This window comes from Daldinia vernicosa (genome assembly GCF_022497035.1).
Source record: "Daldinia vernicosa strain CBS 139.73 unplaced genomic scaffold F5Y00scaffold_4, whole genome shotgun sequence".
Classification (NCBI taxonomy): Eukaryota; Fungi; Ascomycota; class Sordariomycetes; order Xylariales; family Hypoxylaceae; genus Daldinia; species Daldinia vernicosa.
The window spans coordinates 220,410-244,828 of record NW_025953920.1 but is presented as its reverse complement, the minus strand read 5'-3'; the positions used below and the strand labels follow the sequence as shown (position 1 = coordinate 244,828).

The 24,419-nt window shown below is 46.3% G+C and overlaps 8 protein-coding genes across 8 annotated transcripts; 3 read left to right on the top strand and 5 right to left on the bottom strand.

The window, feature by feature from the left end:
• Window positions 1-1,771: 1,771 nt before the first annotated feature.
• Window positions 1,772-2,848, bottom strand: F5Y00DRAFT_257753 (HAD-like domain-containing protein; the record flags this gene model as incomplete). The annotated part of the gene is made up of 2 exons (XM_048010603.1): window positions 1,772-2,688; window positions 2,749-2,848. 2 exons carry the CDS (start codon window positions 2,846-2,848, stop codon window positions 1,772-1,774), a joined length of 1,017 nt encoding a protein of 338 aa, XP_047869030.1.
• A 1,770-nt stretch (window positions 2,849-4,618) lies between these two features.
• F5Y00DRAFT_131968 (coatomer epsilon subunit-domain-containing protein) lies at window positions 4,619-5,966 on the bottom strand. Its single transcript, XM_048004224.1, has 4 exons — window positions 5,448-5,966; window positions 5,243-5,385; window positions 4,934-5,181; window positions 4,619-4,873 (listed from the first exon to the last, which is right to left on the bottom strand). Exons 1-4 carry the CDS (start codon window positions 5,839-5,841, stop codon window positions 4,765-4,767), a joined length of 894 nt encoding a protein of 297 aa, XP_047869029.1. The 5' UTR covers window positions 5,842-5,966; the 3' UTR covers window positions 4,619-4,764.
• A 120-nt stretch (window positions 5,967-6,086) lies between these two features.
• F5Y00DRAFT_271590 (uncharacterized protein) lies at window positions 6,087-8,252 on the bottom strand (the record flags this gene model as incomplete). Its single annotated transcript, XM_048012829.1, has 1 exon — window positions 6,087-8,252. The coding sequence occupies one exon, from the start codon at window positions 8,250-8,252 to the stop codon at window positions 6,414-6,416; it is 1,839 nt and encodes a 612-aa protein (XP_047869028.1). The 3' UTR covers window positions 6,087-6,413.
• Window positions 8,253-10,485: 2,233 nt separating this feature from the next.
• On the top strand, window positions 10,486-13,352 carry F5Y00DRAFT_225415 (uncharacterized protein). The gene is made up of 7 exons (XM_048006165.1): window positions 10,486-10,852; window positions 10,915-10,992; window positions 11,100-11,642; window positions 11,693-11,824; window positions 12,023-12,133; window positions 12,195-12,475; window positions 12,529-13,352. The coding sequence occupies exons 1-7, from the start codon at window positions 10,713-10,715 to the stop codon at window positions 13,161-13,163; spliced, it is 1,920 nt and encodes a 639-aa protein (XP_047869027.1). The 5' UTR covers window positions 10,486-10,712; the 3' UTR covers window positions 13,164-13,352.
• A 342-nt stretch (window positions 13,353-13,694) lies between these two features.
• On the top strand, window positions 13,695-16,434 carry F5Y00DRAFT_225413 (MFS general substrate transporter). Its single transcript, XM_048006164.1, has 6 exons — window positions 13,695-14,367; window positions 14,461-14,650; window positions 14,714-14,819; window positions 14,881-14,907; window positions 14,965-15,184; window positions 15,243-16,434. Exons 1-6 carry the CDS (start codon window positions 14,035-14,037, stop codon window positions 16,230-16,232), a joined length of 1,866 nt encoding a protein of 621 aa, XP_047869026.1. The 5' UTR covers window positions 13,695-14,034; the 3' UTR covers window positions 16,233-16,434.
• An 802-nt stretch (window positions 16,435-17,236) lies between these two features.
• F5Y00DRAFT_257748 (uncharacterized protein) lies at window positions 17,237-17,563 on the bottom strand (the record flags this gene model as incomplete). Its single annotated transcript, XM_048010602.1, has 1 exon — window positions 17,237-17,563. The coding sequence occupies one exon, from the start codon at window positions 17,561-17,563 to the stop codon at window positions 17,237-17,239; it is 327 nt and encodes a 108-aa protein (XP_047869025.1).
• Window positions 17,564-19,618: 2,055 nt separating this feature from the next.
• On the top strand, window positions 19,619-20,425 carry F5Y00DRAFT_271587 (uncharacterized protein; the record flags this gene model as incomplete). The annotated part of the gene is made up of 3 exons (XM_048012828.1): window positions 19,619-19,724; window positions 19,790-20,124; window positions 20,219-20,425. The coding sequence occupies 3 exons, from the start codon at window positions 19,619-19,621 to the stop codon at window positions 20,423-20,425; spliced, it is 648 nt and encodes a 215-aa protein (XP_047869024.1).
• Window positions 20,426-21,731: 1,306 nt separating this feature from the next.
• Window positions 21,732-23,319, bottom strand: F5Y00DRAFT_257746 (uncharacterized protein; the record flags this gene model as incomplete). Its single annotated transcript, XM_048010601.1, has 8 exons — window positions 21,732-21,840; window positions 21,924-22,058; window positions 22,123-22,147; window positions 22,205-22,654; window positions 22,707-22,755; window positions 22,820-22,940; window positions 22,995-23,103; window positions 23,160-23,319. 8 exons carry the CDS (start codon window positions 23,317-23,319, stop codon window positions 21,732-21,734), a joined length of 1,158 nt encoding a protein of 385 aa, XP_047869023.1.
• Window positions 23,320-24,419: the final 1,100 nt, after the last annotated feature.

Genomic DNA, 24,419 nt, shown 5'->3' with positions numbered 1-24,419 from the left:
ATCGCGTCGCGAGTTCATGTGGTACGAGAAGCATCCGAAATTCTATTGTTCCAGGCACCTTCGAGCTTTGATGGTGGAAATGAGCAGGAGGCAGGGAGGGCTAGCCCGCTGACGCTGGCAATCACCCCGCCTTCACTGCCACGATAGCAAGCCATAGGTACATTAGGTAGCTAACTCGATCCACTAAATAAAAATACGCTTAATCTCGATGAATTACTTGCGCGTACGGATCGGTACATAATGGGGCAGACAGCTTGAACCAAATGTGAACGTAAACTTACCGAGGGTCGCTAAACAATAGGTAAAAATAGATTTGTTAGATAAAATAAGAAGAAAAAAAAAAGGAAAATTTCAATTGTTAGATCCACCGGACATATGAAGTTAATTATAAAACTGAAACTCATCTCGATCTAGTTTAGAACCTGGTAACTAAGCATAAACAACCCCATGCTAGAAAAGCTTCTTTTAGAGCCGGGGGGATTCTGGAAGATACCTTGGGTACCTAATAACAGCAAAAACTTGCCCCCAATTCATCCGAAGATGTGCGTTGCTCAACCCCGTGCTAACATTACATAGACAAAGACTCGATACCGATACCAATAATCTAAATAAAATAATAGATCACACGCACAATAACGTATCTACCTAGGTAAATTAGCAACATTTTCGAGGCGGGTAGGTCATCGGTCGTTGTATCTCGAATTGGCAATAGGGCTGTGCCTCTTTAGCTGCAGGACGGCGGCGATCGATGATCCCGCGTTCCAGAAAATCCCAACTGGCGAAAATGTAACGGCACGTAACTACCTACGTATAGCCTACCTACCCGCGTACCGGATCGGATGAAGGCTTTCGTGGGGGGGAGGTAAAGCAAGGCCTACCGGCTACTCGGAGAGCTCCAGAAGCACGATCAGACATGGAGATGCTAATTAAGGATGCCGCGTCTACCGCAACTAAAGCGAAATACTACGTAAACATTTGCCGTGAGATCCGTCGACCTTCTTATTACATACCATACCGTCACTTGCCTTCTATGATATCCATGATTAAAGGAAAGATAATAATAGGACGCACTAACTTGCTATGACGGAACTCGGAATGCGCACCATTAGCTATGTTCCAGTTCTCTATGCTCTTTGTTCCGATTTTCCGATCTTCAGCTTAACTAGGGTTGGCTTGAGGTGGGATCAAATCTAGGCGGACGTCAAATGAGCTGATCGGTGATTGTTTAAAGAATGATGTCGTAGGTTGGGAGCAGAACAGCTACTCCTGCTCTTCCTATTGGCTCGATCTAACTAATTTGGTAATGTCTAGGACTGCGTATGACACGCGCCGTAACCAGGAAATCAAACTTGTAGGTACATCATCCTGCGATGGAGGGATGGGTGGCAGTGCAAATAAAGACAATACGCCTCTACTGCTGGGCACGACGTATTGCTCAAATACTTCAGCTATGGGATCGAGAGAGTAAAAAACCGATAATAGTTCATCGTGTCGATAAACAAGCACTAATGCTGAAGTTCAAGGTTACTCGATAATATCGTCTATTATAGGAACAACCCTCTTTAACTAAGACACCCGCAATCTAGATGTATCCCATAAGCCTCACCATAACATGTATATTCTAACCCAAACGCCTCGTGCTATCGTGTAACTCCTCATCGCTGTACCATACCAACCAAATAAAAGTAAACCAACATAAACGCCGTGATATGCAATAAGTATTAGGTAGTCTTCCGAGAAAGACGTCCAACCATGGTATATTACCCTCCAACTAAGCAGCGCTCTGCACCTGAGACTGCACAGCATGCTCCCGGACCGACGACACAGGCGTCTCAGCGACTTCGACCTCGTTCTTCTTGAGCTCAGAGAAGGCCTCAGGCCAGAGGAACATCTTGTCCTCCCTAGTCGGGGACATAAGCACATATCTCGGCACAGCATTCCTGCTCGACACTCTGCGCCAGAGATTCGCGCGCGGGTTGAACCGCACAGGCACGCCCCTGCCTCCCGTCTTCTTCTCGTCGTCGAGCCGGACGCGCTCGATCTCGCGCTGGATGTCGGCGAAGGTGTCGAACGGGATGTACGGGATGTCGTGCTCCCGGCAGTACTCCTCGAGGCGCAGGCCGCGCCGCGCGAACAGCACGTCGGCCTCCCGGGCGGCGGGCAGGTCCGATACCCCGTCGCCGATGAACACGATCAGCGGGACCGTGCCGTCGTCGCACGCGGTCTCCGCCTCCTTGCGCGCTTCCGTGATGGACTGCGCCTTGTCGTGGCCGAGGTCCGTGTCGTGGCGCCAGATGGGCTTCCACTCGGACCCGTCGGCGGATATGTGAGCGTCGTTGGCCACGATGTCGATGTGCGCCGAGGCCTCTTCTCCCAAGAACGTGTCGAGGACTCTTCTCAAGATGGGTTTGAGACCGGCGGAGATGACGTTGAAGGGGATGTTGTTCTCGAGGCAGTATTGGTGGAAGCTCTGGAAATCCGGATCGATCTCGAGAGACTTGTTCATGACTTCGAAGCCGTCGTCGAAGGGGACGTTTAGAGACCCCCACATTTCCTCCGAGACGTCCCGGAAAGATCGCTCGCCGGTCTTGATTTGCTCGTCTAGCATCTCTCTTCGTGTGGAGCCGCAGCCGTGGTTGTCGAAGAGGACGTGTCCGGTGTCCTGCATGAAGATTGTGCCGTCAAAGTCTGATATCATGTTAGTAAACGAGTCTAGGTAAAGGGGGGTGTCTAAATACGGCACCATACCTGAAAAGCAGATAATCTTTCTCTTGTTTGGGGATTGAGCCTTGGCATCTCCGAGGGGTTTGGCCTCAGGAACCGGTGGTGGTGTAAGTGCGATAGGCATCTTGGATGTTGATATATATGTGTACCTATATAATCTAAAGTCTTAATGGTTTATAGGAGATGTGAACCGAAGTCTATTCTACGGAAACAAATATAGTAATAGTGAATTTGGTTTGGTAGATATACCTGTGTGTCTTGTCTTGTAATGAAGAACTTGCCATGAAATACGACGAGACAACGGATTTATATAAAAGTGTAGCCCACAACTTTTGGCGGGACAAAGGACCCTTCACGATGACGAGACCGGACAGGAAGCATAGTCTAACGAAGCCATCGTCATATCAGACGCAGCGGCCTACTATGTAATCCTACCTGTAACTTTTACAAGGGTATCATGCAAGCGCCGATTTGGAGTGCAGGTCCAGTTCGGCAGAGAACGAAGGCATCGTCCTATCGGCATGCACGTTGACATATTCCAGGATAGCCAGTGTTACCTATCAGGCCTATTTGCGCGCCACCCGGTCCACTCGGGCTTTTTCCAAAAAATTTCTTAGCCAGGTTTATAGACCAGGGGCTTGCAGAAATCTGTGAGATCGTGGACGTGGACGGGCTGGGCAAGCGTCCGACGCGGCCTACCCGCCTGATTTGCTGATTTGTCGGCCTTGTAAAAATCATCTACACAACATATGGATCGAGACCCCGTTCTTTACGGTCCCGGATCAGCCTCTTTGTTCATCTCCCGAAGTCTAGATTCCTCTCGAAACTGGTGGCAAGTCTACCGAAACTGTGTACGATCTTCATCTAAGCTAGATGTCTTATCAACCAAAGCATTTCCACAGCTCTCATTTGCGAGATGATCTTCTGAAACTTTTCCATAAATGATAATTGTTATCTCCTTTTCTCAAGGAGTGTATGTAATGCCTCTTTAGCGCTAATTCGATGAATAGCCCTTAAGCCCACTCACACATACACTACCTCATATGTAGATAACATTAGCTTGCAGGCTTTTCAGAACAATCTTGGCTCCGAGGAGTCACGATGTTTGATTGCGTTCCGGCTGTAAGCAGCATGTGTAAGCAATAATAGGCTTCAAGTGTCCGTTTGTAGAAAGGCCGAGTGACGTAGTGATGTCATAGGCGGCTTTTGGGAGGAATCCCACGATAATTCATGTTCATACATAATTCTAGGCTCTCTAACTGGACAGTAACTTCGAGTGATGGTCCACTAGCGCCGCAGCGATAGCGGAAGTTTCATACCGAAAAGAGGTTAGTTTGAAGCACGATGAGATCGCCAGAGGCTCCCAGCATATGTAATCCCACGAGCGGTCAATAGATAGTGTAGATGAGGATCGAGAAAGCCATCGTGAATGAGGGGTATCGTATTTTCTCGTAACCGTGTCAACTTAGATCGACTAACCCCCTTTTCTTTTCTGCATCGATTAGATGCAGTTGTTTACCCCTTGCAATACCATTTTTAAGGCACACTCACATATTATAGTCCGAGAAGCGTCATTGTGCATTTGAATACTCTCAAATTCTCAGATGTAAGTTTAACGATTTAGAAAACACGGCTCCAGGACACAGATGATGTCACATAAGTTGAGTTAGTTTTTGACATTTGCTTTTTTGTAATACCCTAACTTTCAATGATAAACACAGTCTATCATAAGTTTATGCTATGTTACTTGATAAATGTGGACTTCGGAATACCCTATTTGGAAATATCTCGAGGAATCGTCGGGTTGGTTATTGATGTCGATGTATCATAGATCGAGCTGAATATCATTTATGCCTCTCAACCCGCAATTAAGAGTGGTCAAGACACGTAACCAATATTATGACGATTCAATATGGGGTATTCATCATGTTCATAGAGTTATCATAACCAAAGCGTTTTCGCCTTTTCTTTATGCCTCGTCTCCAAGGTCTACCAATATATCAACATTCGTCAAGACCTGTATTAGCTGCCCTTCCTATTTTAAGCCGACACCTTTGCGCTAAACTTAGCGGCCGCCTTATCAAACAATTCGCTCTTTTCCTCAAGATCGACTAGGAATGTGTGTTCAGGGGCAGCTTTCTTTAGGGTACTATAATGAAATTGTATTAGCATGCGTGGAGTTTTCAGGCTAGTTCGATAAAAAGCATACTTTGTAAGCTCAGAAACAGCGGCAGCATCCTTGCCGGTGATGATTGACAAAACCAATAAATTGGCAATGGCTTCGGCGTATTCAGGTTGCTTCTGCACGGCTTGCTCGAGAGCACTCTGTGCTTCCTCGACGCGGCCTAGATGTAACTCGCATACTGCCTGGGAGACGAGGGAGACGATCGAGGATGTAGAGGGAGCTTGCGCGAGTTCTTCGAATACGTAAAATGCTTGCTGGTACTTATCTCCTCCCTAAGCACAAAGTCATTCGTTAGCTCTGCTATTGTAGGGGCCAATTCAATGCCGTACATACCAGCCGTAGGCCAACCCATGACTCAGCTAAGTTGACAAGTAGACTATCTTGCGCCCACCGCCTAGCCGCAGCTACTTCTTTAAGGGCTAAATCGGTTCTGTTTTGCTGGAGATGGATTTGCGTAATCAAAGCGACAGCGTCAACTAGACAAGTCCTTATTAGTACTCAGACCGGACAGCCATTGCTTGTCGAGTAATAAACCTACGGCTACCAGAGTGTTGTGATAATAGCGCGAGAGCCTCCTCTGATTTGCCAGCAGCTTGCAGGACCGTCCCTCCAAGAACTTGGACTGTCTGGTTATCACCGGCTGACGAGGCAAGCTCCTCGACAGCTTGAACAGCCGCATCCGTCTTCCCCAAGCTGTACTCGGCTAAGGCGCGCACTGCTACCAGTTCGGGTTCCGATTCTCCTTGAACGTCGGCGATTGCTTCTTCTGCTTGTCCTAGAGCAATGCGAGCTCGGAGGGCGAGTACTCGGGCAGGTAGTGCATTTTCGGAGGAGAGAGCAGATGTGTCAAAGTCGATGACTTCTTGGTACTGGCCCTGGTGGAAATGATTGTGAATATTTATCAGTTCGCCTTCTGCCGAGTAAGGATCCATATTGGGTGGTTTCTTGCTTGCTGGTTCTACACGAATTCGTTTACTCGATAATCTAAGGTTCGGCGATTTAATGACAGCGATTTAAGGGTAGGCGGTTGCTTCTAAGGTAAAGTTAGCGTTCACTGGGTGGCCTGAATTATAGAATGAATGCAACGTGGTCTGTGCCTTGCTTGTTCCTATCGGCCTTATCTAAGTAGATAAGTACATTGATGACCTTCCAAAAGTTCCATCCCTCCTTTTTTTATCCTCAATGGTTTTCGGGTTTTCAATCGTGCTATTGTACAAAATCGGACATATTGAACTGTATGTTCAAGAAAGGCAATGAGAAGGGTGAAGAATTCCCTGTACGTAATATGAGCTCTAGCCATCTTGCCATATACTGGCTTCTCCTGGCATTTCCTTCCATGCCGTGTGGTTTGCTACCCGTCTCCTAGCATCATCTCCTACTCATCCTCCAGCTCTCCATCTCAAAATCATGTAACGCATACGCAAATGTGATACGCAAATGTGATCCGGCCCATCTGGCAGATCCGTGAATACGAGCGTGGCTCGCCTCATGTGCGACCAATGGCTTAGTCTTTAGCCTTACGCTTCTCGGACATCTTCTTTTGCACTATTTCCTCCATCAACTCTAGCAGGCCTCGCATGATCTCGTTCTTCTCCTTAGCCTCGTTCATGATAGCTTCCATCTCCTTTAGTCCTTCCTTGATGATATCGTCGGCGGTCTTCTCGGCCTCGTTGGACGTAGCGGTAGCTTCGGTGGCATTGGTCTGCTGATTCTGATGAGAAGCCGGTCCATCAGAGCCCTGAATCCCAGTCTGGGTACTCTTGTCGGCGGTTTGAGATTCTTGAGTCTTTGCCTTGAGGCAAGACTTGATTTTGAGCGGCTCGGGAATGAGCGATGCATCGACGAGAGATGCATTGTATCCTGCCATGGCTGAAGCGTGTTTGCCCTCGAATTTCGTGGGCTCTGCGAAAGTTACCCGGCGGTTACGTCGACCTATGTCGCCTAGAGATTCTGCACGTTCTTCCCAGCACTGCAGGCAGGCAGTTCGTCTCGGAAGATTCAAGAAGCCACAATGGGAACACAACCAGTCGGAAAGGTATGTCGAATGTGTGGGATTTGCTTGTTCGACGGTTTGTTCAGGTCCTGAAATGCCTCTATTGTGGTGCGCAGTTTCTTGTTGGGACGAAAAACTGGATCTTTCCGACTGAGGTTCGGGAGAAGAAAACTGTTCCTGGCGAGGAATTGCAGGAATTGCAGGCAACAAATTATTGTCGTTAAAGTGCCAGGAATCTACGCGAGTGTCTGCGCGAGTGCTAACTGAGGTACGGGGATTGGTGGGGTTGGGAAGGAAATGTGTTGCATCTGCACTGTCTTCAATAGTGAATGCGGGAAACCCCTCAGAATCGATTGACTCGCGCTGGGATGATGAACTATCGGAAAATGGGAAAACACCGTCGAAATCCTTAAATTCTTGTATGTCGCCGATTAGAGATGAGGAGCTTGATTCACTCTGTTGGTGCATTGAACCCTGTTGGTGCATTGAGTGACCTTCTGATGCCATGTCAATTACCCAGTGTCCGAGGCTGCTTCCTCCCCATTCTGGGTCATATTTCAAACGGTCCGAGATATCTCGGTAGCCAGCTGCTACCGCCTGACTGTTCAGTTGAAGGAGATTCGGAGCGAGGTGGGCTCTTTCAAGATCATTCATCCTGCGCACGCCCCCTTGGTTGAGCTCGCCGTCTCTGTTCGTATTGCGTCGTCTTATGATACTGTCTATAGTAACCCGCCTTGATAAGGAGCCATTATCCGTCCCCAGGCTGTTTCGTCGGTTAGAATTAGATGTGCCAACTTGAGTTGTGTTGTCATTCAACACTCCATGTCGATCGTAATTGTAGATAGCGCTCCCCAATGAAGAAGTACGCGAGAGGTCGACTTTTGATTGCTGTGCCGGCTCATGCAGCTTTAGAGATTGGAGGGGATCAATCGGATTCTCACTCAGTGATCGCATATTCTCCTTAGTAATAGGCATCACTTCGTCATCATTGAATAGGCCCTTGATTTTAGCCACAACACTGTGTGAAAGTCTCCTGTAGCCAAGTCCCCGAGATGAGGACGATGGGGTGCCGAATCCGGCCTGCTCTTCACGACCAGTTTTATTCTTGCTTCTTCCAAGTGCTGTTGCAACGCTGGCGTTGAGGAAATGCTTCTTCTTAGATGACGTCCCAGTCAGGGCAGGCCGAATGTGAGTAGTGTCTTCGTTTTGAGAAGACTTCGGGGCGTAAGGAGATGGGGACTCCTGGACTTGATCTGACTCTCGAACTTTTGCTGCTTCGCAAGCCGGACGATACTTCTCAAGATGGAAGGGTTCCTCACCAGAAGAGGATGCGGAACCTACCCCCGTCATTGTGAACCAGTAGAAGCCCTTGGTTTGCGCGGGAATAGAAAGAATACAAACGAGGGTGAAAATGGGGATGGAAACAAGAACAGAAACGAGAAGGAAAACGAGTAGAAAAACGAGAAAAAAGAGAAGGAAAACGAGAAGGAAAACAATAGAACAGAAATGAAGAAAGAATCCTGATAGTCAACGAAGTATTGATGAAGGTATTGATGGTTGGCTATGTGCTCTGTTGGTATTGGCAGCACACTTCACGATGTGTAAAGTGTAGGAGAAAAAAAAAAAGAAAAAAGGTGGCAGTGAATGTAGTGTGCAGAAAGGGTAAGGGCAGGTCACCTGGAAACTTTAGGTGCCTAGCAAGGCAAAAAGAAATAAAGTGCAGCGGTGGTTAAACGCAACGTTGGGTAGACGCAACGCTGGGTAGACGCATCGCGATTATCAGGTATGCATAGAATATCAGTAACACCAGGGCGACGAGGACGACGACGAGGATGTGGGTAGAGATGCCACAGCAGTGGGGATCATCCGCAGGGACGGGGATTAGGGGTCAGCTAGTAGACGGAGAGGTGAAGACATGAACGAAAGCATCAGCTTGTATTCTTCGTGATTTATAGTCGAAGCTCCCCCTTTTGGAGAGGATGTTGTTCGTATATAATACTAGGTATATCGACGACGTGACACGAACTGAGAAGGGTGATCTACTACTTAGGAGATGGAGAGTTGAATACAGAGGCCTGAGCTATTACCGTCATACCTACTAAGGTAGCTTCTATAGGCTCTTTGACAATAGCTATCCTTATAAGTTGTTTCGTAAGGATTCCATGTGTTATTTGTGGTATATATCTGCAAAGAAAGCATAAGAATAAGAGCCATAGCAGCGTATAAGAACATCCAAGCTTAACTATTACATGTCTTTAAGTTTATGGTATGCTTGTCAGTTACAAGAAGTATTTTTGTCTTCTCATGGCAGTAGTATTGACAATGCTATGCCCTCTGGTTTCATTTCATGAGTATTCCATAGAAGTACGTTCACATAGAGGAACAAGTCTTGGCTATGATATACGCATACATAGATAGCTACCTTTTAGTTCTTGGATAGGAACGCCTTGGAATCTGTTTAAACTTGCCTGAACGTGAAGTTAATGGCTTTCCTGCATAATTCTTAAAATTTGGTAGGTAGCATAGAGAAATGAATATCATAATAGAATAGCCAGACGGCAAGAAGTAAGCATATTTTGATTTATTATGCCTTATGTACACACCATATGCCACTATATAATGCCCTGAAGGGTCCCTGATGAGATAATTAGAGCATCACGTTCGGTGTCTTACAATCTTATAGATTACGTAATTATATTAAGAATTCTAACCAGAAGTTGGAAAGCCAAGAGTGAATAAGATTCTACTGGTAGTAGAACTTTTAAATTATTGAACGTTGTAAGAATGCGGGCAATTAGTGAGGACGCAACTCTGTTGGGCTAGAAATATTACAAACCTGGTTGATGCTAAATCACTAAAATAGCTAAGAACCCTTTGTCCTGGGAATCTCAGTGGTCTAAGGATCTAATGCCTTAAGATAATTAGGGACAATACTGACATTGTGATTTTGATGATAGGATTCTCCGTTGATGATTTATATAGGAAGACTACAGCATTAGCTAAATAAAGCCCCATTGAAATATTCTTAAGTATTTCATATTCTTCTCACGTTAATGTTTTGCTAGATATAAGTTTCTAACCCTGCCTCATTACTTGGTATTTATGTAGCTTGCTAGAAGTGCCTTGTTTGTAAAACACTATAACAAGTGAAAACTTAACGATTACATGGCTTTGAATTGAATTATATTGACAGCAAAGTTATCAAGGTTAAGGAGTTATTTCAGAAGCCATTCTCTTGATTAAAATAATAGACATGCAAATACCATTCTTCAACTTTTGTCCAATAGTTACGTATGATTGGGTAAGGATAATAATAGTCTTTGCTTTAAATCATTGGTTGGAACGGTTTAACGGTCTGACATGACGGATCTACTTCGCTATATGGAGCAATTCATAACCCGACATAGACCGGGTTAAGCCTCTAGACCCAAAAAACTAAAACGGGATAAGCCGGGATAATATTTACCTTATATCCAGTATTAGACATTAGAATATCACAACCCGAAGTATTACCGCTAAGCCACTTCCTATCAAGTAAATACGGAATACTGAATACTGAAAGGAATCTAGCTTTTTAACCTCACTTACTTACTACTCTCTCCCTTGGCCGACCTAAAAACTGACAAGCGCCGGGCTAAGCATCCGGGTTTATTATATAATACTTTCAGCCCTAACAAAAGCTTGTTTAGCAAGCTTCGAGAGCTCCGGGTTAGTGTTTGCTACATAGCAGCAGGTAGCACGGCCTTCATCTCCTTTGTTTGAATCCCGGCGTCCGTCCGGGGCTGGTCCGGGTCCAATTAAGACGCGAAGATGGCCAACATATCCAATCGCCAGCAGACTACCGAACGCCCAGCCAGTCCACCAAGGCGTCAGCGTGCATGTGCGCCTTGCACAAGGGCGAAGGCTCGCTGTCACTTCGAAGAGAATAAAGTCGAGGATGGTTGTGATAGGTTAATACACAAAGCATCTCCTATCCAAGTAGAATTCTGGACCTGACAGCTTGGTAAATTAGGTGCCGGCGAATGAAAATCATCTGTGCTCCCCAGACTTCTAAGAGTTTAAGAAGACCTCGCCAAATTAAGCCTCCGAAGTACGTTCCCTATTAAAACTAATCCCGACCCTACGTCCACACCGGGGATCCGGGTATTAGTGAACATAGCTCGCCTGTCAATATTTACTAAAGTAGTTCCGTGGTAGTACTGAGCCCGCGGACCCTAGCAATGATAGTTATGCTTTTATGCGGCCTCCTAACTATGGACATATCTTGCTTAAAGCTGGCCCGTTCACGATGTCGGATCATGATGCACCTGTTGAGAGCATAACACCTCCGCCTGCTCCTCCAGTGACGGAAAGTCCTCCGTACAGTGGAACAGCTACACGTGCTCTAGGAAACCCTTGTCGACCCACATCGCAACCACTTCCAATTTTGCCTGCTAAGAAGATTCCTCAGCCGGGATTTGGGTTAACTTGGGATCAGGCTGAACATGCAGTATCTGACTTCAAGATAAAGTTTACCCCCTTTTTCCCTTTCGTCGTCCTTGATCCCGATGTCACCGCCCCGGAAATCCTGGCCAAGAAGCCCCTCCTATTCAGAGCGATCATGTTGGTGGCGGGCCGCCTTACGCTCGCGAAGCAAAGCGAGATTAGGAAAAGTATACTCGCCTATGTAGGCCAGCACGTGCTGGTTATGGAGGAACGAGATCTAGGCATCCTTCAGGGCCTATTGGTTTTTATAGCCTGGTAGGTATATTCACATGTCTCCACGATGTATTTGCTAACTTGTGATGTAGGGGCGAACATGATTTCTACTTCGACCAGAAGATAACTTACTTAACTCACCTTGCAATGGGATACGCCCATAATCTTGCGATAACGCGGCCGCCTCCCACAATGCAGCAGAAAATGACAGTAGCAGTAAACCCGGGTATGTATAAACATTCACTTATTATGTTTTCCAAAATCCCCTTTCCCGGATAGTTTCCAATATTTCTTTCATGTACAATGGCTAACGCATAGCAGTGAGTGAGATGATCCTATTATTTCGACCTGCTCAAGAAATAAGTCTGAAACTTCTAGAATGGTAAGATTTCAAAGCTAACATATGAAATTTCGGTTTGCTAGAAAGACGTGAAGGAAGCATTGATGAGTTATAATATGACGACGGTTCTGGAAGAGTCACATACTCCCGAGGAACAGCGGGCCTTTCTGGGTTGTAAATACCTTCTTTCAGTGTGAGCATGCAACCAAGCGACTTGAACCCCTATTCAACAACATATGGGCTGACAAGACTAGGAACGCGTCGCAGTTTGGGAGAGATGGCGTACTGAAAGGCGACTATGTAGACCGCTGTCTCGACTCGGTAGTACACCCTACGGACTTTGGCACAGACTTCATCCTTGATAAAATTGTCAGATTTCAGCAGATCGTCGAGCAGATATCGGAGAAGCTACCTATGCCATCCGAAGGGGATCGCTCGAAAGTATTTACCATATCCATGAACGAGGATATGCAATCAATCCGCAATCAACTTAACCAGCTCTTTGCGAATATGGCCCGAGAACACAGGCAGTTTGGTAAGGCTTTCACACGACTTTAGCTCTGTCACTAGGTGCTGACGATCATTTAGTATTATTCTGGGCAATGCATAACTACGTCCTGGTCCGGTTATATCTACCAGCATCGAGTTTATCTCCACCACAAGACGAAGTAACAGCACAGCTTCAACGGCAGTGTATGCTTTACTGTCTACAAGCAGCTCGATCATTCTTCGCGACTATAGTCTCAATAGGCACGGAGGGATTTATATACCGGTCTTTTACTTCATTTTCCGAGATCCTGTTCGTCCTGGTCGCAGCGTCACGACTTCTATTAGTGGAGATCGACGGTTGGGATCTTGCAGAAGCACGGAAAACATTCGATTTCCCGGCGACGCTGGAGAGCGTCATATCAACTTTCAAGAACATCACTGACCTCGAGGGACAGAGGGCCGCGGAGGCCGCGGCTACTTTCGGGGTAAAATTCACACCGGATACGGCTGATGATATAACAACCGATCGCTTCTATAAGTATGCGACGAAGCTTGAATGGATCAAGCACTGGTTCTCGACTCAGCTAACGCTAGTACCTGGGGTTGGGCTCCCGGGTGAGCCGCAAGTAGTAAGCGGTGCTAGTAACTGGGCGCCTTGGGCTCCTTATAATCAATCTTGGAGTCCGTTTATGTTTGGATTTCTTGGAGATGATAATTGGAATATAGATTTCTAGAAATGCATGAGATAGAGGATGGGACTTGGGGAGAGACTGATTCATTTACACGCCACACCCGCATAAATAGCACCAAAGAGCATACGGCCCATTAGGGGGAACATTGGTTAGCCAGCGTCTTTTTATGATAGATACCTAGATATATTCTATCAATTACGTTGAACATACATAGTATGTTGGAAGTTGAAATACTACCTAATGTAAGGGCATGAGATTAGGAATGCTCGTCTCCGGCCCGTGTACGTCGTTAAAAGTCATGAACCAAGCTCCAGTTTGTCTTGACTCTTGCAAGGTTCCTACATAAAGCGATGAGTTGATTGGCTTGAATAGATGCTGAGCCCACTCTACTGGATCCTAGATCCTGGAAACCAGCGAATCACGTCTCAAGTTCGTAAGTAGTGCGTGGCATCAACGGACCGTTGATTGTCTCATCGATATGTTGCCGCCGGTCTCTCATTGGGCCCACTCAATATGTATTGTATTCCTATGCACCTAAATGCTCTCGGAACTCTCCCACCACTCAAAGTTAGGCGGCGAGGCAGGCGAGGTAGGCTTCGGCTAGGTCGGTCCCAGAATATCGGCCTACCCGGCCTGCGCACCTGACAGCGAGATTTTTTTTTCTTCTTTTGTCTGTTGGTGACACCGGAGATATGTAGCGTAATCTATCTAACCAGTTAGTTTTTTAATCAGCGGACGTTATTCATTCCAATCGATCAAGTATCAAATTATTTCGTTTAGTCCAGCTTAAAATTGAGCCCCGAACCCGAATTTCCGTCAACTGTGAATGCTTAATAAGACCCTCTTCCTTTACGTGAGCATACTCCGGTCCTCGGCCTAAATATCTCTGTCTCCTAAGCCGGCGAGACAGCCAATGAGCGGTCGCAATCATGATGACGTCGGGGAAGAAGACCGGGGCCCTTTGAGCGATTTCGACTTCGATTCCGAGGAGGAGTCTGCTGCGGTTGGTCCCGGGCTCGGCATCCGAGACGAGAGCGGGCAGGATGGGACTCGGCTGGTGGCGTCCCGTGCCGGCACCCTAACTATTGACACCAACGTCGCGGCGGTTGCTAACTACCAAGAACGCAGCCGGAGGCCGAGCGACTCTAAGAAAGTGGTGGCTTGGAGGGATCTACCTAAGAAGAAGCAGTTGGTGGTCATTACACTAGCCCGGCTCAGTGAGCCATTGGTCCAGACGTCTCTGCAGGTATGGTGTTAATCCCTTTGGATCTACCATCGTATCTCTCACCGAGGTATATTGCATGATGATGATCTATAATTGCTGACATAAGGTACCTAGTCATACATGTTCTACCAGCTACGATGGTTTGACCCAAGTCTGCCGGACTCTACCATCTCGAGCCAGGCCGGTATCCTACATGCGAGCTTCACCGCCGCGCAGTTCTTCACTGCTATGATGTGGGGCCGGGTTGCCGATTCTACCTGGGCTGGCCGAAAGACGGTTATCATGATAGGATTGTTTGGAACCCGTATGCCTCCCCCCTTTTCTTCTAGACAAGGCTTGGCGAGGGACTTGCTAACGTAAAAGAAAGTCATCTCATGTCTTGGATATGGCTTCTCGACGTCTTTCTCCCAAGCTCTGTTATTTAGAGCTCTGGGTGGTGCAACTAACGGCAACGTTGGAGTGATGAGGACTATGTAGGTTCCAATATCTTGGCTGTAATGGCTCTACGAGCAGTGCTGACACTGTGAACTATAGGATTAGCGAGATTGTTCGCGAGAAGAAGTACGTTCTGCCATTTAGTTACGACTCTGTAGCAGGCCGGACCTAACATCTTTACAGATATCAGTCCCGGGCATTCCTAATCTTGCCCATGACGTTCAATATTGGCGTCATCATTGGCCCAGTCCTTGGTGGCGTCCTATCCGATCCGGCGGGCTCATATCCCGACACTTTTGGCAACATAGAGTTCCTTCAGAAATTTCCTTATGCCATGCCAAATCTTGTTAGCACGGGGTTTCTGTTCATCGCCTTATTAATGTGCTGGATGTTTTTGGAAGAGGTACGTTATACCTTATGTATCGGATTTCGTGCTGGAACTACTATCTCACATATACCAGACACATGATGCCTTGCAAGACAGGCGAGATTTCGGAATTATCATAGGCCGGAAGTTGACATCACTATTCACATCGCTCTTCAAGAAACGCGGCACGACTATAGCATATACGCGTCTACACTCACGAGACTCTAGTATAAGTACGAATATGGAGCTGTCGCCCGTTACACCGAGGGATTCGTCTGAAAATGCACCGATCACTTCGAAGAGGCCATCTAGGCGCAGGTACACGACTATACTTCCTTTCCGTCGCATATTTACATCAAACGTATCCTTTACGTTCATTGCTCACTTCTTCCTTGCTTTCCACGTCGGCACCTTTAACTCGCTCTGGTTTATCTTCCTCTCAACACCTGTTTACAATCCGAGCAACCCAGACCCCCCGGATTTTAAGCCGCAGCTACCTTTCAGGTTCACGGGTGGGCTGGGCTTACCCCCTAGTTCCGTCGGCATGGCTATGGCGATCTTGGGTGTGATTGGCATTACGATGCAGCTATTCTTATACCCTCGTCTATCATCGCGCTTGGGTACAGTCCGCTCGTGGCGCATGTGTTTATTTCTTTTCCCTATCGCATACACTTTAATCCCATTCTTATCGGTTGTGCCATCAAGTACGCCGCCTCCGAGTCAGAAGACAGGTTCTTGGATATGGGCTGCTATTGCCGGCGTGCTATTTATTCAGGTTACAGGGCGCACATTTGCCCTCCCCGCCCAGACGATTTTAGTCAATAACTGCACGCCGCACCCTAGTGTGTTAGGCACTGTTCATGGACTTGGCCAGAGTGTTAGCAGTTTCGCCCGGACGGTTGGCCCGGTCATGTGCGGATGGCTCTATGGTCTTGGCTTGAGTCACGGCGTAGTCGGCGGGGTGTTTTGGGGCCTTGCGGGCGTGGCTCTGTGTGGTTTAGTTGCGAGCTTCTGGGTTAGAGAAGGAAATGGACATGAAATTTGGCTAGAAGGGGACGAAGACGAAGAAGACGGGCATGCATGAGGATGGCATGCTTTTCAACCTTGTTTTTAGATATGATGTACGCGTCAACATTTAGAGCATTCGGGAGGCATAAGACATGATATGATGAGTTTATAGATAAATTAACTAGATCAAATTTAGAGTAAATTTAGAACAGCACGGGCATATATATGCGCCAAAATACCTAAACATTAGAGGTTACCACCCGGGCAACACAAAAGCCCAAGGTTTACACCACACTATGTTTCTATGCTATTTTTATTTTTATTATATATTAGGGACCTATCCCTTATTAAACTGGAAAGCACCCTTACGATAGCCCGAATTTACTGCTATTATACGGCTGGACAATACTTCCAGTACCTTCGAGACCCGAGTAATAAAGAAGCCTTAAACATATGCGTATGCAGACCGATTCCATTCACTTTTTACTGCTTTATATAAGGCAGAAAAATTATCTGTAAGGTAGCAAGGCATGTGTTCCAAATAGGAAATTTTTACTCGCATTCAACACAACATCCTAAGGCAAAAAACCTTAGGCATATACGAGGCACACGAAAGGGGACATTTTCGTAATCTAGGCGGCGTTGATATGACTATTTAGGCCGCCAGAAATGACCCCAAATGCTTCACATACGCCTCCCGTTGATCGACATGTGAAAAATGCGCAGTATCACCCAACTTAATCCATTTCTTGATCTCGTTGAAGAATAACTGCATTATGACATCCTGTGCTTCGTCCTGTACTCCATCGATCAAGAAGAGTGTTGGTACCTGAATTTTGTGCAGCGATGGGATACAAGTCCAATCACGAAGGGAGCCGGAGATGTACTACTTGCTTGGGCCGTACCTTGTTATAGGGTCAGCAGGGTTGTTTGGTTATGGGCGGGTGTACTGGATCTTACATATATAAATCTATAGCGTTCGAGACTTCGCCACTGGATGATACACAATGTTATCAACTACTATCCTAATTAGCTTCTCGACTGTACTGTGCTTGTTATAATAAGCTTACACGTGAGACTTTAGGCGAAATATATTTTATAGTATGGCCCCGCGCCCCCCATGCCGACACAGGACTCGTCCGAAGCGACGTTAAATGTTTCACTGTTTGCACATGACCCGTCGGAGCATCGATCGATCAAGCATGATTGTTTGCTTCCTTTCGTGCCATGACACTTGGCGTAGCCTCCACCGCTTCCGAAGACATTGTGGTTAGCACAATCGAAGTTGGTGTCGCCGTTGGCGCTGTTGGAGCAGCCGCTGTCGTAGAAGAATTGACACCAGGTTGCCTGAGTTGCGGGAAGCAAGGCGGAGGCAACTATAATGCTGAAGAGACCGAAAGACTTCATGGTGCAGAGATGAAGGAGTTGGATGTAGTTTGATTGTAGTAGGTAGTTAAAGATGTGCTTGAAGATGGCGATAGACAGAAAAATAGAGGGATCTTGAGAGTGTATTTATATTTCTTCCCCCAATACCAGCGCATTTAGTCCGTCCCACGAGACCGGCAAAAACCGCGAAGGTAAAACTGAGCAATGGCCCCCAGGCCCTTCCTCATTCAAGCCCTCGCCGAATCAAACCTATTAGGTAGTTAACGAACTTGGTAATAGTCAGGCGTGTAACATTACAGACGACGATCTTCGCATCCTTCTGACAATTATATCGCTGCCGAAGTTGCACAAGGCAACAGGTCTCATCCTTAGGGGGAACTCCGCCCGCCATTAAGGACTTGGAGACAGTTGAACATTGCTTTTGAGAGTCTACTTTGCGATATATTTAAATCTTCTCTACGTCAGATGGCAACGCCGGAAGTCCGGAAGAGGGAGGTGGCGCCGGCGATCGATACAAAGGCACGGCGTGGTTGTCACCGAGTGTAATAAGCTTAGTGAAGGGGGCCACAGGGAGGATTCCTAGGTAATAGGTGTGACGATACATCTGGCCCCCGACATTGTTACTCTACGAAGAACAGCGTCTCATCCAAGAGAGCAGGGGCTGCTTTAGGGCTCCTGCCAATACTACTGGAACTATAAGCGCCAGTTGTGATGGATGAAACATACGTAAGATGTCTGTTGTATATATAATCAGCCTCCTGCTGGAATCAAATCTCAAAAGACAAATTGCCCTCGACGCGCAGCTAGTAATTCCTTGATTTCTAGCGTAGGATTGGGGTCGCAATGCGTCAGTAAGTAAACACCAGTTAAATAGTTGATATTGTAGAAATCATCCTCTATTTGCCTTGACAGGCTTACCTTCCCGCCTGTACGCCCCTTTTATATCATCCTGGATATTACCTATCCCAACTTGTTACCCCTATTTTATCTTTCTGTACAAAGATCTGCTAATAGGTATTATTATACTTTTTAGCCCCCACCCTTCGAAATATACCCCTTAATGCATAGTAGACGACCTACTCATCGGTATGATTCCTGACATCATCGCACCGACGAGGCAAGATCAATATCGACGGTGTGTCTGCACAGCTAGTACGAGGGTTATCGCACCGCATGTTTAGCTTCGTGGGGCCTACGGCGCGACAGCCGCACGTAAATGCCGGGATTGTGTATTCGCACATATTTTCCTGATTTTGGTTATACTCTTGTTTAACTTGTATTGGTTATCCGAATGGTTCATAGGTATCGCAGGCCATAATACCTAGCTTTATAAACTGCCTAGTGTGTAGCACGACTTTGTTTTGGTTACCTCCTTAGGTCTTGTTCCTTTTACAATTCATTATAGGTTTTGGATAATACCACTACGATCAGGTGATGTTCCTTGCTATTCAATTCAAGAGCGCGTGGCGACATGATAGATAATGTGCACTGCTATTAAAGGAGAACCGAGCATTGTCAAGGCATGGGATGGAATAAAGACAAACATTACCACACCAATATTTCGTGGGGATTTATACAAAGAAGATTTAGCTTATGGGTAAAAGGAGATAATGGAATTCCTATAGTATTAATGAGTGATTCGTTCTGTCAATGACAATATAGAAGGGCGGCCATGCTTCGGAAGGAGAAAGGTTAATAATACAAGAAAGAAGTGAAGATAACTTAGGTAGGTAGCTATTAGTAGGTACTACTATACGACTTAACCATGATCATTGTTAAAGCTAACTAATAGGACTCAAGCCTAAATATCTGTAGGTATCTATGTACGTCGATTGTATTCATGCACTTACATAAGCCCCCTTTTCAATTCTTCTATAGGTACCCTGAGCGCAGTGGCCACTATGTATCTTACATAATCTCTTCCCCCCTTTCTTTTTTCCATAAGGTTTTTACGTAACAAAAACTTTCCCCTCTTATGCTCGCATCATCAACTGCAAAAGCCCAGTGTACCATTGTAAAATTAAAGACGACAACTAGAAGTGGTTATTGGAAACAAGAAGACTACTATGTATTACAATGCCGGAGACCCAAGAAAATGCAAAATGCGGAGTCTGTGGAAAACAAGAAGGGGGAGACATCGTCGTCAAGCTCTGCGGGAGATGCAAAGCTAGCTTCTACTGCAGTATGCCCACCTCCTTTAGGACAATACCTGCAGCCACGCCCGTCGAAGCTGACCATGATTTTCAGGTATAATTTGCCAGCACAAAGACTGGCCGTTGCACAAGTATGAATGTGGTGCTAGGGCCGATATGGCGGCGGGCAAGGAGTGGTACGACCGGTACCGAAAATGCGAGGACGGCAGCTCGCACTTCGGCAAGCTGGAACTCATCACCTGGGGCGGCGTTTGCTCGGACAACGACGAAGAAATGGGTTGGGGCAACAGTGTCGCGTCCGAGTCGGCGCGATTGAAACGTATGTACGAGGAAGACTTCAAGTCGGACGACATCCGCATGCATCAGTTCTGGCCGCAAGGTTTCCTATGGACGTGCTGTGGCCTGCTGAGCGATATGAAGAATTTCGGGGTACGTATTTGATATTTGGAACTACAAATACTCGAGACATGGTTCTCTTTTACGCAGAAAGGAATTACTAACTCTAGTTATTATGACATATTAGTGCGATCACCACGGCACCGGTCCTAGGCCCTGCTCGTGTTACTACTGCCACAAAGGAGAGTCGCAACCGGACGATATCTACAAGAATACGATATCGCGCCGTGGGCTACAGCTCTCTCGTGGGCCGGATCCGCGGTCGTATGATGAGATTAAAGCTGCGGCTGCGACTGCGGCGTCGATACGCCTTTTCTTTGGCTTACTGTGGTAACATACGTTATATATTTGACCTGAGTACCTTCGAGAACCACACAACAACTTTTCGGAACGAGCACGACAACTGGCCGACAAATACAAAATTTGGGATCGTTCCGGATTCGTCAACATGACCGACGACGAAAAGATGAGGATTCATCTGGTAGAAGGCTGGCAGAACCAAATACCGTCTTCCGCCAAAGTATATAAACTTGGTATCGAAGAACAGAAGATGAGGTAGGTTGTTAAACTACTCCAGCGTGTCATTACACATTGCTGCCGCCTTTACCCAATTCGAACCTACCATATTCGACTTGGTATTATAAATATTATCTCGGTTAAACGCCTTATCGCCTACCCACGATAAATGCCTTATTAACAATGGCTGGCTTAACTGCTTACCGAGGAACCACGTTACCACCCAGACCTTCGGCGTATGCCTTAGTGACCTTAGGGACTGAGTCGAAAGGCAATATTTACCGCTATCGGTTTTTTTTTTTTTTTTTTTTTGCAAACGGGGGTTTTTAAACGAGGCATATACAGATTAAACGTTGACTAATCGATCGAGTTACCTACTACATTTACGGTACGGATATTACGCCAACGGAACGAACGAAGCGCTAAAGCAACGACAACGAATAAGGCGCCAACGGAATAAACGAAGCTATAATATGCGATGTGGATCGGGGGATTGATGACATAGGACATCGATTTTTGATGAGACGGAGCGGTTTGATTTGGTGGAATGGATCTATCCTTCTTTCCCGAATCTTAATTTGCCGTATTGCACTCGAGTGAGAATATTTCGTCCGATAAGATCTTGGAGGAGCGACGAAAGGACTGTCGATGGGCTCTCTGCTAAAGGGAGGGTGATTAGTATTTCCGGGGTCTCCGCATGCAAGCAGACCTCCTAGAGAAACCCATCCTGGGCTGGTTTTTGAAAGGGTGATGGCCTTAAAATGGGCCTGGTTCCTAAGGGTGCTATTGCGAGAAAGGGCATTGGAAGGGAAGGGTTACCTGGATAGTCACCTGTAGTATCGCATTAGAGTTTCCCCCGTAACTCCTGACTAAATAAAAGAATAACCCTGTGAGGGTAAGCTCAACATACGTTATATATCTAACCACCAAATATATCTTGGGCAATTATAATATTCTTAGAGCAATCTAGGTATTTGGAAGAATATAAGCAGAATCCCTAGATACTAATAAAGTCATAACACAATAAAGAGCCAATAAGGGTATTTTATTCCTTGTCGCGTGGTACTCACGAGATAGTACCTTTTGCACTCTCTATAGCGGCATTTTATGTAGATGTGATCCTATCAGGCCGTAGCCGTGACTGGCATACTTCCATCAGCTCCATACCATCCTCCGTTTCTCGAACAGGATGTCTTGCTTGACTGATCCGTCGACGTCTTATATGAGGTTTTTCTATAAAATATGTTAGCGATACTGTGGTACTTATACGGAAATACACATGATGAATTAGGTATTGAATAGGGGGAATTACGTACTCGACCCAAACAGTTGCCTCGACATGTGAAGTAGTGTAGTCGACATCTGTTTGCGTGACCGTCGCGAAGGGCTTCGTGATAGTGACGGTACGTGGAGGCCTAGAATCGTCACATTTCGTTGTCGGGGCGGGTGTTCTTTAGTTCTGTTAGACATTTACTATACCTAGGTACGTATAGCAAGGGTTTAGGCCACACTCACATAGTAGCGATAATCGTTTGGTAAACTAATAGTGGTATATTAGCTTCTTTAGCTTTCAACAGGGGTATTTATCTGAGCTTACCATCCTCTGTTGTCGTCGACGCTGGAACCGTAGTGACGCTTGTACTTGTGACGGTGTAAGTTGTCTCTGTGACCGTTACAGTAGTAGCGGCTACAGAAGCAGCAGCAGCAGTAACTGCGTTCACCTTGCCAGTCTTCGCTGCCGTGTCAGGTACTATGGTTACGCCGACACTCGGGAGGCAGGCAAGCCCGATACAAATTGTAGGGGCAGGATCTGGTATAGTGAATGATGGAGGTATTAGATAATGGCAATATGCTTTCTTTGTTATCGTGGTTGTCGAGTAGCTCGTAACTTCCTTGTCCGTAACAGTTCGAGTAATTAGATATGTGCTAGTAATTGTTGGTGCCGTTGGTGTAATGGTCAGTGTTTGCGTGGTGCCATCGCAAGGTGTCGTCACCGTCGCGGGTGGCAGGGTTGAAGTAAGCGTTTGGGCAATGGTTTTATATATCGCTATGATCATGTTAGGTTCTATTCCTTAATCAACCGGGCGTGGTTTCGGTACTAGTTGCGTTAGGTGTGCTGGTAACACCAACTATGACAGTGGGCGTGGCCTATAGGTAGTGAGGTTAGTATTGGCACCGACTGATAGTAGTATATGATGGGTTATATTCTTACAGTGATAGTAATCACATCAGGGGTACCAACTGTGAGCGCAATGGTTCTTTGAACGCCAATTGCACTTCCGGAAATGATTATCTTATATAGCCCGGAACTCATGGCAGAGTATCGAATTTCACTAAAGGATAATAAGTAGCTTGTTGACGCCAAGTCAAAACTGGTTGAGTCTCACCATGTTGAGGTTACCTGCGTCCCGGCAGGTGTCGTACTTATGGCGGAGCAGGGGTGTTGACCGCCGCTAGGATCTATGAGAATTGGCTTTACAGACTCCTGATCACATCCTAAGTATCGTTAGCTTATGTGTATTCCAAGTCCGCGTATAGGAATATTGCTATACCCTGGAATATAGTGGTAAATGTAAAGTTGTCGTTTGAAGATGCGTCGATGTCGTATGAACCGCCGTTCACGTAATCCACACCGTAACTAGCACACGCAGCAAGAGCTCTTAAGGTGAAGAGGCTTAAAATGAGCCATAAGCTTGAGATTTGAGAAACCATTTTAGAACTAGGTATCAAGCTCTGTCGGCTTAGAGCTGCTCTGGATCACGAGGATGTCGCTTTAGGTGAATGGCTGAGTACCTACCTAAGCTATCCTTTTGTAGCTATAGCAGATATGACAAGAGCCTCTCAAATTTGCCTAGTAAGCGACCGAAGCGTAGTATTAAATGGTCTCGTGGTTTCTAATAATAGCGATAGTGAAGCCCAAAAAGCTGTAAGCTGTCGTGGAACGGATTTTTACACGCCAGCAAGTGGCTAGACCGAGGACCAAATACTAGGTTCCAGTAGGCGCATTTGGTAACGAGCCATTAAAGGCGCCGGGAAGCTATATAGGCTCAATTCAGCCTGTAGATGCATGTTTCTAGACCGCAGGAAATAGGCCGGCCTAGGCGAGGCTTCAACCTAGCATGGAAAATTAATTAGCAGATAAAAGGGCAAAGCGTCAGCTGCAAACGTAGTTGCTGGTAGGATGTAGTATCGTCACCCTGCATCCACGGCTAGGTGGTTCCATCATCTAGTTTTGGCGATGACGATACTCGAATTCTAGATGTTGTCTCGTATAGTTCGTTACCTATGTCCCCTTTCGGTACGCGCCGTGGGATCCCGTCGAGCTCGTAAGTAGGCCATATGCGCACATTATCTACCTGGTTACTTTAGAGCGAGTCTCATTCCCTAGGTAGTTATCAATTTATTCATCGTTCGATTAACACTTTTTCTGGATCTTGTTAACGAATGCTGCACGGCTATGTATTTTGCCAGAAACCCCTGGATATGGTTATTAGTCCCACGGGGGTAGGCTAAAGCTGACCCCAAATACCATGTTGGAGGTAGCGAGGCGCATATAAAGATATTTATTAAAGAATAGGGCGCATATTTATGTCGCGTTGCATTTTACCTCGTATAAATATCTGATAGCCGGAAAGCTGGCTTTGATAGATACCGGGCAAAGGGTAACGTACCTTGAAAGCCCCGTGTTCAGTAATAACGGATTCCCTTTCCGTCTTGGAATTAATTTCTAGCTATTTAAATACCGGCATATACTTATAATTGTAGTATAAATTACTCGGACTTTCGCGATACTATTTTGTGGGAATACAGGA

Coding starts and splice junctions, on each gene's coding strand:
- F5Y00DRAFT_131968 (XM_048004224.1), bottom strand. CDS start 5,841: ATGGATCCTTACTCGGCAGAAGGCGAACTGATAAATATTCACAATCAT. Junction 5,182..5,242: donor CATGGGTTGGCCTACGGCTG/GTATGTACGGCA, acceptor CTTTGTGCTTAG/GGAGGAGATAAGTACCAGCA. Junction 4,874..4,933: donor GCTGTTTCTGAGCTTACAAA/GTATGCTTTTTA, acceptor ATTTCATTATAG/TACCCTAAAGAAAGCTGCCC.
- F5Y00DRAFT_225415 (XM_048006165.1), top strand. CDS start 10,713: ATGGCCAACATATCCAATCGCCAGCAGACTACCGAACGCCCAGCCAGT. Junction 11,643..11,692: donor CTATTGGTTTTTATAGCCTG/GTAGGTATATTC, acceptor CTTGTGATGTAG/GGGCGAACATGATTTCTACT. Junction 11,825..12,022: donor ATGACAGTAGCAGTAAACCC/GGGTATGTATAA, acceptor TTCGGTTTGCTA/GAAAGACGTGAAGGAAGCAT.
- F5Y00DRAFT_225413 (XM_048006164.1), top strand. CDS start 14,035: ATGAGCGGTCGCAATCATGATGACGTCGGGGAAGAAGACCGGGGCCCT. Junction 14,820..14,880: donor GTTGGAGTGATGAGGACTAT/GTAGGTTCCAAT, acceptor TGTGAACTATAG/GATTAGCGAGATTGTTCGCG. Junction 15,185..15,242: donor GCTGGATGTTTTTGGAAGAG/GTACGTTATACC, acceptor CACATATACCAG/ACACATGATGCCTTGCAAGA.